General features: G+C 36.1%; 1 protein-coding gene across 1 annotated transcript in view; it reads right to left on the bottom strand.

Moving 5' to 3' along the window:
- Positions 1–8,823: 8,823 nt before the first annotated feature.
- Positions 8,824–14,939, bottom strand: part of MROH2B (maestro heat like repeat family member 2B) — an 84,729-nt gene continuing 78,613 nt past the window's right edge. Inside the window, 5 exon segments of the mRNA XM_074282592.1 lie at positions 8,824–8,959; positions 10,327–10,392; positions 12,712–12,814; positions 13,402–13,536; positions 13,868–14,023. Of these exon segments, the coding sequence (XP_074138693.1) occupies positions 8,853–8,959; positions 10,327–10,392; positions 12,712–12,814; positions 13,402–13,536; positions 13,868–14,023 (567 nt within the window). The 3' untranslated portion in view covers positions 8,824–8,852.

Here is a 14,939-nt window from a genome sequence, read left to right as displayed (position 1 = left end):
TTGGAGTTATTTTAATTTGCATTTCTCTAATCAATAGTGATTTGGAGTATTTTTTTCATTTGATGGTTTTAATTTTGTCATCTAGAAATTGTTCATTGACCATTTGTCAATTGGAGAATGACTTGTATTATAAATTTGACACAGTTTTTTATAATTTTAGAAATGACATCTTTATCAGAAATACTGGATGTAAAGTTTTTTTCCTAGCTTTGTACTTCCTTTTTAATATTGTTTCTGTTGCTTTTGTTTGTGCAAACCCTTTTTAATTTAGTGTAATCAAAGTTGTCCATTTTGTCTTCTCTGGTTCTTCTTTGATCATAAATTCCTCTCTTCTCCAAAGCTCTGATAGGCAAATTATCCCTTGCTTTCCTACTTTGTTTATGGTATTAACCTTTATGCCTAAATCCCGTATGCATTTAGACCTTATTTTGGTATGGGGTATGAGAAGTCTGTGCCGAGTTTCTGACATAGTTTTCCAGTTTTTCCAGCAATTTTTGTCAAATAGTGAGTTCCTATTCCAAAAGCTAGATTTTAGGGGTTTATCAAATTTTAGATTATTATAGGCCTTGATTATTGTGCCATATGTATTACTTTATTCCACTGATCCACCATCCTAATTCTTACCCAGAACCAAATGCTTTATAATTTTAGATTTGGTAAGTAGCGGTAGGCTTAGTAGCTATTTAAAAGACACTAGTTTGGAGGAAGACTTTTAATCCTTTTAAAAATTGTATATAATCAAAATCTATTTTTGTAATCAACAAACAATAAATCATTGTACTAAAAATAATATCAATTTTGGAATCAAGTGATCATTTCATTAAAAAAAATTATAATAGAGAGGGAAGCTAGGCATATTTTATTTAAAAAATTCTCAAGTTTTTGGGAAAAGATTTAAAATGATTCAGTTAAAGCATAAGAAAAAAACAGTGGCTGAATATCTGTAGCAGAAGTCAGTCCAAGAAGGATAGATGCTCTGAGACAGAGATTCTAAAGACACAAGAAGAAATGATAAGTAATAAAAGGGGGAGCTGCTTGAACTTAAAGAGAAAGTTATGGCTTCCCTTGTAATTTTTTTCTTTGACATTTATTCTATTTTTTTTTTATAATTTATTCTATCTCATAGTTTTCATTTATTCCTTGAAATATAGTTCTGAAAAATCAGGCTTTTAAAAAGCCCATTGGGATTCAAATGGAGCTACTTGACTATTATTTTAAACCCAAATCACTTTGGCTCTCACTGATTGATCAACAATAGGTCCCAGCCTCATATAGGTTTAGTGACTTTTGTGGTTTTCTAAGGCAAGCCTTGAAATTAGGCCTTCTTAACTCCAAGTACCATCCTATCTATTTATTATACCACATTGTCTTCAAGGAGGTGGTTAACAAAAAACCATTTACTTTCCTAGGAAAAATATATATGGAAAGCTATATATGGAAAAATTTGTCACCTATAGATTCACCATTTAATTATAAATTCTCTGGTCATGACAATCCATGAAACAAAGAAAAATAAAGATGCTTGTGTCCTGTGGTATCTATTCTGCAGTGAAGGTAGAGCAACATATTAGTGGAAATAAAGTTTTATGAATAGCTCAGCTTTTAGAAGTTAGCTTTTGTTATCCTATATGTGGGATTGTCCAGTGACCAAGATCTCACCATGGTTATTGCTTAGTGGATTATTTTAAAAAGTACTTTGATACATTACTGCAAATACCACCTTATAGATTTTGTTTCAACAAAATGTCACTCATTCTTCCTATGTCAAAATGACATATAAAGTTCATTGAAAGATGAAATGAGAAAAAACTTGCTTTAATGACTCTTGATATTTGAAATCAGGCAAGTCACAAAACAAGTAGTTGTATACTTGTCAAATGGTATTTGGTACTATCATGGAGGCTATCTAATACAGAGTCTTAATGGAAAAAGCATTCCCTATATAGTTGTGAGGTCCTCTCATGGTTATATTTGAGGATACCATACTGAAGACCTTTCTAAGTGAAATCTATAATCATTCAAAAGAATTTGAGTCAATCATCTCCACAGGAAAAATCCAATTAATGGATATTTGGCGTCTAGTCTATGATATGTAGTTGGATGGACAATTCATTGGATTTAGTAGCATGTATTACTTGGATAGAAAATTTTTATCTTCAATAAAGTGGTTATAGAATTTAATTGGAGAAGGTAGAATGGATTGTTTTTGGGAAATTGTACATTATACATGACTAGGATTTTCTCTTTAAAAATTCAGATAATAAATAAGTTTTATAGCTGTTAAAGAGAGATATATGGTGGACATATGCTACAACATATCACCAATGAATACTTTTTCAGAAAAAAAAAAACTATGTAAAGGATTCATTAGACACGTTTATGGCCTAAAAAGGAAGTGAGGCAGTAGATTTGTCTTAACTGGAAGTCTTCAACCTGGATGATCACTTGACATCCATATTGGATAAGGATTTGGGGTTTTTTTTTTTTTTTTTTTTTTTTTGGTTATGGGTTGGCTTAGATGTCTTTTAAGGTCCTAAGTCTTAGATTTTGTGATTCAATGACACATAGATTTTATTTTCCTTACTTTAGTTAGCTCTGTGACAACAGATAAAATTGTCTATTCTAGATCTTCTATGAAAGTCTCCTTTTTGATATACCCTCAATACATGCATTCTTATGAAGATTTTAGAGAGATAAGTAGGTATGTGTTGGATAGTTATTGCTTTATTTTCAGTTTCCTTTTGGTACAGTAATTATCCCTTTTTCTTTTTTGTTTCTATTTTTCCCTTGTGAGGCTTGGAAAATTAGTCACTAATTACCACTGAGATTATGCTCTCTTAAAACATGGATTTCTTTTGTTTCCTTTTTATCAATTCCAATCTCTCACCATAATTTAATTTTCTTGAGTGCCATTTCTACTTATTCATATATGTAGCAAATTTCATACTCACATATTAGTCTCTAAATATGTTTTCATCACTCATTAAGATCACTATAGGAAATGGTGGCTTAATGTAACCCTACTTGTGGTTCTTTTATGTAAATCATGATTCATAATACGGAGATTCATGCTAAGATGCTTATAAACTCTTTCCTTTTGATTTTTAGTCCTTTGAAATGAATCCTAATATTGATCTTAAAAAAATTTTTTTTTTACTCTATAGTCATCTGATTCTGTACAGAGCTGATTCTAAAATAACTCATCTTAGAAATAAGCTATTTCTTGACTGTAAAGCTATAGTAAATTTCACTTTTGTGGATAATTTTATTCAGATCTTTTGCACTCTTTTCCTGAAGAAAGTCCCCCTAATATAGAAATATGAGGTTTCTGAATTTCAAGATTTTAGTTTTCTTAATTGATTTATATCTTCCGATATGTTTTTCCTTGTGTACATCTTCTAATTGATGTCACTGAATATCAATAAAATTGCATGTTGTATTGAAGGACTTTTATCAAACTTCTGTAAGGATTTTCCTACTAATTCACCTTTTGTAATCAGTCTTAATCTGTCAACTGTATTCACCGTTACCCCTTTATGTATGCTCATCATCAGTGCTACAGAGAGGACCAAATACTTTAGTAGTGTTTCTTATAGCCCTCCTTCTCCCTAGAGAATTTGTGAACCCTTCTTTTATACACAAACACACACACACACCCCTACACACACACACACACACACACACACACACACAATATATATGTATATATATATATATATATATATATATATATATATATATATATATATATATATATATATATATAATTTTTTTTCCTTGTGTTTTCTGGTTTCACTTATAGAGAATGCTAATGTGGATAGATTAAGCTGATTTGCTAGCTTGTTGGAAAAGGGTATCATATTTAGACTATCCACTAGTGTTGATAGGTTGTTAAATAATTTATACAACAGGGTAGTTAAGAGCCCAGAAACTGCCCTTTTCTACTCTACCACCATCACTGGTAAAACAAAATGGGACCACACTAGATCAAAAGACATTTTTATAAACTTTTTCATGGGTCATAATGTCCATCATGTATTGGTCAACTTGTTGATAATGAGCCTTTTCATACTTAACCCAGAAGAAGATTTGAAAACCAGAATCTTTTTAAAACTGTACTTGCTGAACATGTCAAGCCCAGAATATAAATTCCCTTTCCTTTACCATCGACTATCAAATCCTCATTCGCTTTTTCTCTTTCCCTTTCCTTCCCCTTCTCTTTCCCAAACTTGAAAAGAAGAATTTGGTTTGCTGTCATTTATAAAATTGTTTCCTCATATGGTATTTTAGGATTGTTTTCAATACAATTTCTAATATTAACTTCCAAATAGGATCAATCATGGAATTCCACAAATGAAATTGGAGAAGATCCCTGAGGAAGATTAATGGCAAACCACTTCAATATTTTTGCCAAGAAAATCCCAAACGGGGTCACAAAGAGTCAGACATGACTGAAATGAACAACAAAGAGGAATAAATAAAGCTAGAGAAGCAAGAGATGGAAAAGACATGAAGATTTCCAAATTCTAAGCTGGCCCTGGTTTTAGATGGAATCTTTTGTTCCTTACTAGCTCTTAGTTCTGTGTGTTTCCCTTCTCTCTTTTCATTAAAATTTAAGATTGTTAACAAAAATATAGTAAATTAGTAGAAAAGGAGAAAAAAAACACCCAATAACTAAGAAGTGAACATCTTTAGTTAATTGTACACTTGTTAGGGTGGTGCCCTTCTTTTAGGGCTTTTGATAGCTTAAAGTCATATCTTAACAATTCCTTCTAGTTCTAAGAACTATAGATACAGTGGAGTGAAGTGTGGGTCAAATAATGTAAACTGGAACTTAGTCATCAGAAAAGGTTCATTTTCATTTTATTTGAAAATGATGAAAAATGTGTGTATAAAGGCCAATTAAGAAAGTTCTCATTTCTTTCTCTGACCTTTGTCTCCTCTTTGCTGGCAGAGTTGCCTTTTGAGCTAGGTCATCCAAACTAAATGTTTGTGATTTACCAGAAGGATCCTATCTCTCACTGTGGGGTTAAAGGGTAGAGTGAAAGATTGCAAAATAATATGAGGATAGAGATCTCTGAAGTTGTGCTGGACTTGTAAGCTGAGCACAAAGAACACAGCAAATACAATCCAAATATTATTTATAAACATAAGCATTAAAAAAAGGCTAAATAAGATGACAAACTCTAATAGAGACTGAAAGACACATGGCTGCTCTTCAGGAGATTACTCTATAAATTTCAGCAAAATTCCTATAAAATTCTTTCTTATGATCCTGGAGGCCCAATAGTGTTTTTCAGATGACCGTGGCCTAAAAGTCTCTTTATTTTTTGGGGGGAGGTATCATATTTATTTTAGTTTTTTGTTTTTAATTGTCCTTATCCTTGGGGTAATTTTTCCACTAGGCAGTTCAGAAGGTTGGTACCTGTCCCTACCTGCAAGCAGGCAGGCTATATAAGGTTTCCAAAAAATATTTCATTAAGACAAAGAGAAATGAAAAAGTCATCTCTATTTAAAAACACTGGAGTTAGAGGCACAAGAACTTGGGCTTGAGTTCTGGTTCTGACTTTACTAGCTGTATGACCACAACCAAATTATTTAATATCTCTGAATTTTACTTTTGTCATCTGGAAAATGGTGATAATATTATTTGGATCACTTGCCTTCTGTGAGAAAAGTATATAAAAACCTTAAAAACATACCTGAATATATTTAAATCCTGTTAGTATAGAACTTATTGTCAATATTTTCAGTGTCACATACAGTATTTATATCACTTCTCTGAAATTCAGTCTTCTGTGCTAATCCCATGAGGTCTGCTGTGCTTCCTGCTGCCATTAACTATCAAATCCTCATTTGCTTCCTCTCCTGTCTGCTGCCAGGTATTGGCATTCTCTCTCAAACACAGGCATCTGGGTAACCAAGGTACCAGTAGAAGGAATCTGTGAGTTTCTTTCCCAATTTTCCTGGAATTATAGTTACTCCCTACAGAGCGCACAGAACTCGCTGTATGGTGCCTAAGAGAAACTATTATCTGTACCCTCTACACACTTACTTTCAGGATTGCTTCCAAGACAACCTATTAAAGACATATTAAACCCTTACTAATGAGCTTGAGCGTCACATATAATTTACCTTCCAGATAATTGTAAAGGGCTGTGGGAAGTATTGAAGAAGTACCCTCATGGAAAAAAAAGTAAAGAGTCCAAGATGATTTTAATTTTCAGATCTTGGTGAATTGGAAAAATAGCAGTATCACTAAAATAAATAGACAACTCAGGAAGGAGCTGGTTTCAGGGGAGGGATGTTTATATAGTTTTAGACATATTAAGCTGGAGGCGACAGTAGAAACAAGAAACAAGCTTTTATTAAGTGCATTTTATGTATCAAGTGGGACACCAGAAGGTTCAATGGATAAGAATGCTGGGCTTGGAGTCAGAAAGACTCCTCTTCCCGAGTTCAAATCTGACCTCAGACATTTACTAGTTGTGTCACTCTGGATAAGTCACCTGTTTGCTTTAGTTTCCTCCTCTCTAAAATGAGCTGGAGAGGGAAATGGCAAACCACTCCAGTATCTTTGCCCTCTGACAAGAAAACCCTAAATGAGGTCATGAAGAATTGGACATGATTAATATATCTAACCAATGAAAATGTTGCAGGTAATAAGCTAAATGTTTTACAAGCAACTCATTTGATCCTCACAACCCTGAGAAGAAGGTGCTATCTATTACCTTCATTTTATAGCTGAAAAAATTGGACCAGATGATCTCTAAAGTCTATTCCAACTTTAAAACCCAGTGATTCTGGGTTTTAACTATTAGTTATTCTATTATAAACTATTAGTGATTCTAATAGTGGATATCTTCAGGCACTGTGTCCGGCAGGTTGTGGTAAAATTTTCTACACTGTGTTTGGTGGCCCATTTGCCTACTTCAACAATCTGTGAGGTCCTACAGCAGTGGTATAAAACAAATAGAACAGTGCCATTAATCTACCCATAAGGATCATGGTGGCTGCATATTAGCTTAGTTTTAAAATATATTATCTAGGTTTTAGTTTATTTTTAATTATTTTGTTAAATATTTCCAAATTACATTTTAATCTGGATTAAAGCACGCCGGGAGTATTTTGGGAAGCCTCTATGTCTTATGTTTGACACCCCTGATCAAGAATACTTTATCTAGAAGAGTGGATTAAATGGAATAATAGTAGTTCAGGATAAAATAATCACATTCAATGGCTGTGCAAAATAAAACAAATAGTTATTTGGCTCAAGTCCATTTAAATTCTACCATATCCCAAAAGTCCTAAGGTTAAATGAATGGTTAGGCAGCACAACACTTCAATAAATACTAAATGGAATTGAAATCTATAGGGAGAGTATTGCTAGATCCTGGACTAGTAGAACAGCCTTTGATTTAACTAGATGAGAGGATCAACTGACCAGACAGGCAATTATTATTAATCAAGCAGTTCTTATGTACACAAGACTATGCGATACCATGGCAAAGCTTACTGAAGAAATCTAGGTCATGCAACATGTCCTTGAATTATTTCCAAACTTACTAGGATTATCTTGTTGTGTGAGGTGATTGAACATAAGTCACATAAAGAGCGTTTCCATTGTACCTTGTCATTCCTAAAGGTCATTTAACTGAAACCATCCTGTGAGGCAGGTCAGCTAAATTTCTATGCCCTACCTCCGGTGCTCAGATGAGTCCCCCTTATGGAGTCTTACTTGGTCTACTGAAGGTTCTGGGAGGCCAAACATATTCCCAGGGCTAGATAATTAGATAGGGTTCAATCTAGTAACAGAGTATAGGAGGACATTAGGACAAAATAGAAAGAGAATCATTAATGATTTGGGGGGAAGAGTAGAGGAAAGATTATATAGTATTGGAGGCTTAGAAAAAAAAATACCACCATCACCACCCCCAATTCCTTACCACACTCTAGAATATAAAGAAGCAGAAGTTTTGGGATGCAAGTCAGGTCCTTGAGAACAGAGACTCTTTCCCCTTGTTTTGTACCCCCAGTATTTAATACAGTGCCTGGCACATAATAGACGTTTAATAAATGCGTACTGAATGATTTTTAGAGCAAAAAGTTTCTTTCACAGAAAACAAGTGATAAATCTTAGCTTATAAATTACATTTGAGAAGATAGAATGATGTGCCCAACTTGGTAGTCAGGAAGATGTAGGTTCAAATCCTATTACTTACATAGCTTGGTTTGAAACAAATAAGCTTTACCTTGGAAAATTGTTTGAGTTCTGAGTCCCAGGCAAATCTGTTCTTTTAAGGTATACTTTGTTGCTATCTTGGTCATCGCAGGGAGATCACATGATGACAGAATCACAAATCCTTTAGCTACTGAAGACTTGGGCAAATTAATAGTGATTGTAAGACTACTTGTTAAATGAGAGAGAGGTGTCTGGGTCACGCTGCTTCCAGTGGGGACAAAGATGGAAGAGGAAAAGATAATATGTGGAGAATGATCATGACTTCCATTTTGGAAACTTAAAAACAATACCTTGATAGGCTTTTCTGAAATTTTCTGGAATTTGAACTTCCTGGGAACAAGGACAAATCTGACAAAAATTTGTGGGAGAGGAGGTGCTACCAGATGATTCAAAGAAGTGCCCCAGAAATGAAATGCTGGGGGCACTAATTGTGCCAGAATTCAGACTGGCATAGTAGTGTCTGAATCTGGAGAAGAGTAAGCTACTACTGTGACAAGATTGCCAGCTCTCACGTGCTAGCCCTTTCCTGGGACGCTGCAGAATTATGAGGGATTAGGATGAAGACTAGATTCAGTCATATAAAAAGCCCAGCAGTTTATTTCCTGACAGTTTATGAACGGTTGCCTATCTCTCTACATCTTCTCAAGAAGGTCTGCATGGCGGCTTCTGCGGCTCTCTGGACACTGACACAGGGATCTTCCCTAAGTGCCTGGAGACCTGAAATAGAAGAGAAAGGAAAGGTCAATGAATGAGGAGGCATTTAGAGATCATAACTGGAGGGACAACACAAAATCAGATCAAGCAAGTGTTGCCTTGTAGGGCCAATTCCCCAACTCAGGTCGTGGGTATTAGTGACAATTCACATTTATATAATGCTTTTAAGTTTTGAAACATACTTTCCTCACCACAACCCTTTGGCAGGTACTGAAAGAATGTTCTCTATTTTATGGAGGATCTTGAAGCACAAAATTATTCGATCAAGACTCCTTCATTGAAGACTAGAAAGGAGATTCGAACTTAAGATAGCTCTCTCCCTCCTTCCTTTCCTCCATTCTTTCCTCGCTGTCATCTTCTTTTTTTTCCTCCTCTACTTTGTCTTCTTCTCTTCCTTTCCTTCCTGCTTTTTTTTGCAACTCCTTCTTCTTCCTTTCCTTCTCCCTTCTTTCCTTCTCTTTTCCTCCTTCCCTTCTTCCCTTCTTTCTCTTCCCTTTCTCTCCCTCTCCCTCTTTTACTTTTTTCCCTTCCTCCCTTTCTTTTTCTTTTTTCTTGTGTCTATATCTTTTCTTGTCTCTCTCTATATATATTCCTCCCTCCTTTCTTCCAATTTTTTTTTTAAATAGAAATCGCTGTTATTTGCAATGCTCTCTTCCTCTACCAAAAAGAATCTTCCTTTAGAATAGAGAAGGTACAGGATAACAAATCCATCTGAAACACAGAGAATGCTTGCCTCTGGGTTTATCATTCTTCTCCTATACTATTCTGCCATGTTTCTTGGGCAGGCATATTGATTGTAGCAATTTTGAGAAGTCAAGAATTAACATTGTATTGATCTGAGTTCAGATATTTCAGTGTTGCTTTCTTTTACCTTATTATGTTTATTGTGTATCATCCTGCCTTCCTAATAGCCACCATAGCTCACAATGGTACACTACTTTAAGGTTTGCAAAGCAGTCATTATTTTATTAGTTTCTCACAACTCTGTAAAATAGGTGTTATTATTATCCCCACTCTGAACATGAGATCTATTACCTCACTTTAACCTGTAGCAAGTGGGAGAAAGACTTCTCTGTTTATGGGTCGTGGGGAAGAAAATAATCTGGCCTTATCAGTAGTCTTGTAGAAAATAGAAGCAGGTTGACACTGACTGCTGGGAGTGGGGCTCAGTAATTGGTATTGGACTCTAATCTGAGTTTGGAGTTCTTGAGAAATTTCTCTCTCTAAGGATTCTCTAACTTTGATTCAAGTGCCTCAAGCAGTGCTGTCTTATAAAGCTTCCAGGTTCACCCAGAGCTTAAGTAAGGATAATATTGCATTGTTTTTTGGATACAGCTCTGAACTAGGCAAAAATTGTATTTGATACTTACATGAGTCCAATTGTTCTCGATCGAGCATCTCCAAGAACTGAGGTGTCACATTTTGAATAATGGCATCTAAATTCAAGAGGATAAGGGAACATTTACTTCATTACTAGAGGTAACAAATGTTAAGATGTGGTAGTAGTAGGGAAGGAAGAAGAGGAAATGGTATCTTATTAAAAACTGAGCTATGATGTTGGTTATATACATGGAAGGTAAATCTTCACTTTGGACTTTCCTTTTCAAGGGTATGTGAGGATGGATACTCTAGCTGGAATCACAATAAATATTGAGTGGCTTCTATATGCCCAGTACTATGCAAGGAGTTACGGTGAGGAGGGTGTATAATCAAGAAGAGTATTTTTTAAAAAGTGCCAGTTGATAAGACCAATATCTATGGAACTATTAAGTATTAAAGAAGTTGTGGGAATTCAGATAAGACATCAATGTAGAATGGGATAATTGATGCAGAATAAGTAGGAAAAAATGTGGAACTTGAACCTAGAATATTAGAATCATCAGAGATGCTAAAAAAATCATTTCCTACATTTCACAGAGAAGGAAACTGAGATCAAAGTCTTTTAAGCAATTTTTCCAAGATAATGTAACAAATGCTAATTGATTCTAAGAGGACCCAGATATCCCGTTGGTTAATCAGTCTATAAGCATTTATTAAATGTCTGCTTATATGCCAGAGATTGTACTAAGTGCTAGGGGTACAAAGCTCTCAAGAAGTACACAGTCTAATGGGGGTGAGAGCATGAAGATGACTATATACAAATGAATTGTATACAGGATGAATTAGAGATAAGAAACAGAAGGAACACATGAGCAATTAGAGAAATCAGGAAAGTTTCTTATAGAAACAGGGACTTGAAACCAGAAAACTCTGGAAGCAAGGATGAGGAGAAAGAGTAATCCAGATATAGGTAATAGTAGTTATTGAAAATACTCAAAAGTTGTAAGATTTTCTTGTATGAGAATCAGTAAGGAAGCCAATGTCATTAAATTGTACAGTATATGCTATGGAGTAAGGTGTAAGGTTGGAAAGGGGCAAGGTTATGATGAACTTTGAATGCCAAACATAGGATTTTATACTGGATCCTGGAGGTAGGACATGATTGCTGTTTATTGAGTATGGTGATGACAGGATCAGTCTGTGCTTTGGGAACATCAGTTTGGCAGCTGAGTGCTGGAACTGTCTCTTCCCAGAAATCAGCCTGAGTCAGGATCACCAAAAATCTTTATGCTGTCAGGGGATTAAATCTAGCAATCTCCACACCACCTTCCTCTCTCCCCACTGCCAGGAGAATGCCTCAATTTCCTCCTCCTATTCCACCCACACATGTCACTTCCCCTTCTTTTCTCACCAATCGAGCCAGCACATAATAGTTGGGGAGGGTCATCCTTCAAACATGTTATTAGAGAATTGTCCAATTGGCAATTAGTCTTACATGCTCCATTATCCAAGTGCATTTGGTCAGTTCTAGCTCTTTACAGCTGAGTAAAGGATGGGCTGGACTGGGGAGAGGCTTATGGATAGAGAACAACCAGAAGATTATTGCAATAGTCCAGACATGATGTGATGGGGGCTTGTGTCAGAATAGTGGCAATGTCAGTGGCAATGAGAGCAGGTGTTCATTGGAAAGATATACCTTGGAACTAAGGGTTAAAACCACAGTTCTTGGAAAGAGATAGGATATGAGGTGGGGGAAAAGCTGAAGATGATACCTATGTTACCTTCCAGGTTCCCACTATGGTGGTCTTTCCATAATTGAGAGGGAAAGTCTTAAGGAAGGAAGGTTTGAGCAAGTGTGGACAATATTCTCAAAAGACAGTCAGGGAGATTGCATTGAACCTGGTATATCAGAAGGGCAGTGGAGAGAGAGATCTAACTTGAACTTGTAGTATAAGGTGGGGAATAAGAACACATATGTAAATTTGTGTTATAGCATAAGAACAAGTCCCTCTATAGGGAATGATGGGTGGAAGGTATAAAAATACAATTCTAATTGTGCTGTAGGAGAATTTCCTAATCATTGGAAGCAGCCCAAAGAGGAATGTATTATCTCTAGGGGTTGCCTATCATTAGCAATTTTCTAGCAAAGAGAAATCAGTTACTTGTCAGGTACACTGAAGGGTATGGTGAAGATTCTTGTTTTGAGTTGAAATAAGCTGCCTCCATGATCCCTTCCATGGGGATTCTTTGCTTTGGAGACACACTAAAGGTACTTGCAAAGAAAGGCAGCCAGGAACTCTTTATGGGGAAAGATCTTGTCTATTTTTCTGGGATACTTTCTATTTATCATGCTAGGATTTTACTGGGACAGATACCAGAAAAGGAAGAATTTAGGAGAGAGGATCATGAGAGTAACAGAGGAGACTTAACCTGACCTGTTAATTTGGCTGCACCACTTCGGATTCCTTCCCAGGAACTACTGAAATAGGCAAACGTGTGTGTATGAAGGATCCAGAGGAGATCCTGGTTTTTCTTTGCCTAGGAGAAATGAACATTAAACTGGTAGGAGCTGGAAGAGGAATTAATTGGCTCTCTTCCTCTCTCAAATCCTGCAAGCAAAGATTTAAAAGGGAATGAAAAAATAAGTGAGCCCTTATATAGCCTCTATTTGGCACATAAAGCTCCTCCTTCACTACCTCTTCCCTTCCTATCATTCTTCTTACACTTTTTCCCCTTCACACATTCTGGGATGAGGCTGCACATAAATTTTCAGGTGCTCTTGTAAAATCTAAGACTATAAGCTGCAGAGAAGGTGACATCCTTCATTGATATAGAGATTGTCCCTCACCCAGTAGACCCCTATATCAGTGAAATCACAGGTATAGATCCTATCCTATACTGTCCTGAATTCAGTAGTGGCATTTTGTGTTTGGAGAGGTAAAAAACACTAACTTTAATTTAGCTAGGGTGTTTTCACTGTATAGAGTCAGTGTTTATTTGTTCCATTTGCCTAGCTCTGGTTTTCCCAAATCATTCTGGAGAAGAATGTAACTGGTCACCCTGATGGACCCTTTTTCTTTTCTTAGAACCTGAGATTTTCATTGGCATATCTGCCCCTTACTCACCAACTTCATGCATAGATCTCTATAGAATTCCTTGTTCTTTGGCATCTCCTGGCAGTCAACAAAGCGGTCCAGTAGTGCATGTAAATCTTGGACACCAAGAAATGGGATACAGGCAGCCAAGGCATCACGACAGGCCTAGAAAACAAAGTTTTCTGCTCTATTCTCTGACTCCCAACAATTAAGAGAATCTCCATCCCAACCAGGAGAGAATCCTGGGAGACAATGGGAATCAGGAACAGGAAATGTCAATGCCTCTAGGAGACTTCATATCATTCAAATATCAAATATCATATCCAAAGGAGATTTGGAGAGACCATCAATATTCCAGAAATGACTTTTAGAGACCATGTCACCTGAACAGAAGTATCATAGTTCTTCGATTGAATGGGTTAGGGGATCTGCAAGCTCTCTGTTCTTTGGAGGGAGGGGAGTAAAGAGGGATGGGCTTTCGTGCTATTTCACTTACCGTACCTATCTTTGGGTTGGGATCCCAGAGGTGGAGAACGAATGAAATCATGCTCTTTTTAATTTCTTCAGTAAAAAACATTTTCCATCTTTTTCCTGTTAGAGATGCCAGATCTTCAAACAAGAAGAATGCAGTCAGCCTGACATCATCCTGCTCCTGTAGCCACAAACACATCCTCTAGGTAAATGAGACTTTCAACTCCTGGGCCCTCCTGTCTCTATAATTTGCAAAGGAGGTAATAGTCTAGGGATTCTGATCATTTGTGAGACAGAGATTTCTCTGAAAGTTTAGTGAAAGCTATGACCATTCTCAGGATGTTTTCAAAAGCAGAAAAAATACATAGAAGTATACAGGAAGACAATTATATATACCTCTATACCTCTATCTCATATTTTCTTATCTTATATTTCTATTTTTCTATCATCTGTATCTATGTATTTATGTATCTATCTATCTACAGCAAATTCATGGACCACAGGTTAAGAACACCTGGTGTGGACATGAACTGTTTTCTCTCCACATCCATAACTTTGCTCCACGTGAATTTTAAAAAACTGGGTCTGTTGAGTTTGGAGAATAGTAGAAATGTGAGGAAATGAGTGGAAAAGGGTGATATGAGACAGAAGGCACAGTTTTTGTCTTTGAGGAAGTAAGGAAGAACTTGGCCATAGTGATGGCCATCTATTGCCACACATGAAGCAAGAACCTGGGCTGGAACTATTGAATTCTCAAGGACTGTTCTGGTGTTGTAATTGGTCCTGATTTATTTGCTTTACCATATTAGACTAGGGCTGATGTGAACAAGTGACCAAAGTTGTCCAACAAATATGAGCCTAAATATTCTCCAGTAGTTGTCCAAGAAACTCAGAGATGATTTGTAGGGTCTCAAAGGGAGAGAAGAATTCAGTCAGTTAGAAATCTATGCCTTTCTAGAATAGGATTCTGTGGAGCAACATAAATTATAAATTATTCTATGCTCTTCTGTGTAACACTTCAGCCAATAATTAGAACAAACTTTAACAGAATGAGGAAGGGGCTGGGGATAAGGGAAGGGCTGGTGAAGTTCCAGTTG

The sequence above is a fragment of the Sminthopsis crassicaudata genome, chromosome 1, assembly GCF_048593235.1.
Source record: "Sminthopsis crassicaudata isolate SCR6 chromosome 1, ASM4859323v1, whole genome shotgun sequence".
In the NCBI taxonomy this organism is placed as follows: Eukaryota; Metazoa; Chordata; class Mammalia; order Dasyuromorphia; family Dasyuridae; genus Sminthopsis; species Sminthopsis crassicaudata.
The sequence above is the reverse complement of the archived record's forward strand: the minus strand, read 5'-3'. Positions and strand labels throughout refer to the sequence as shown.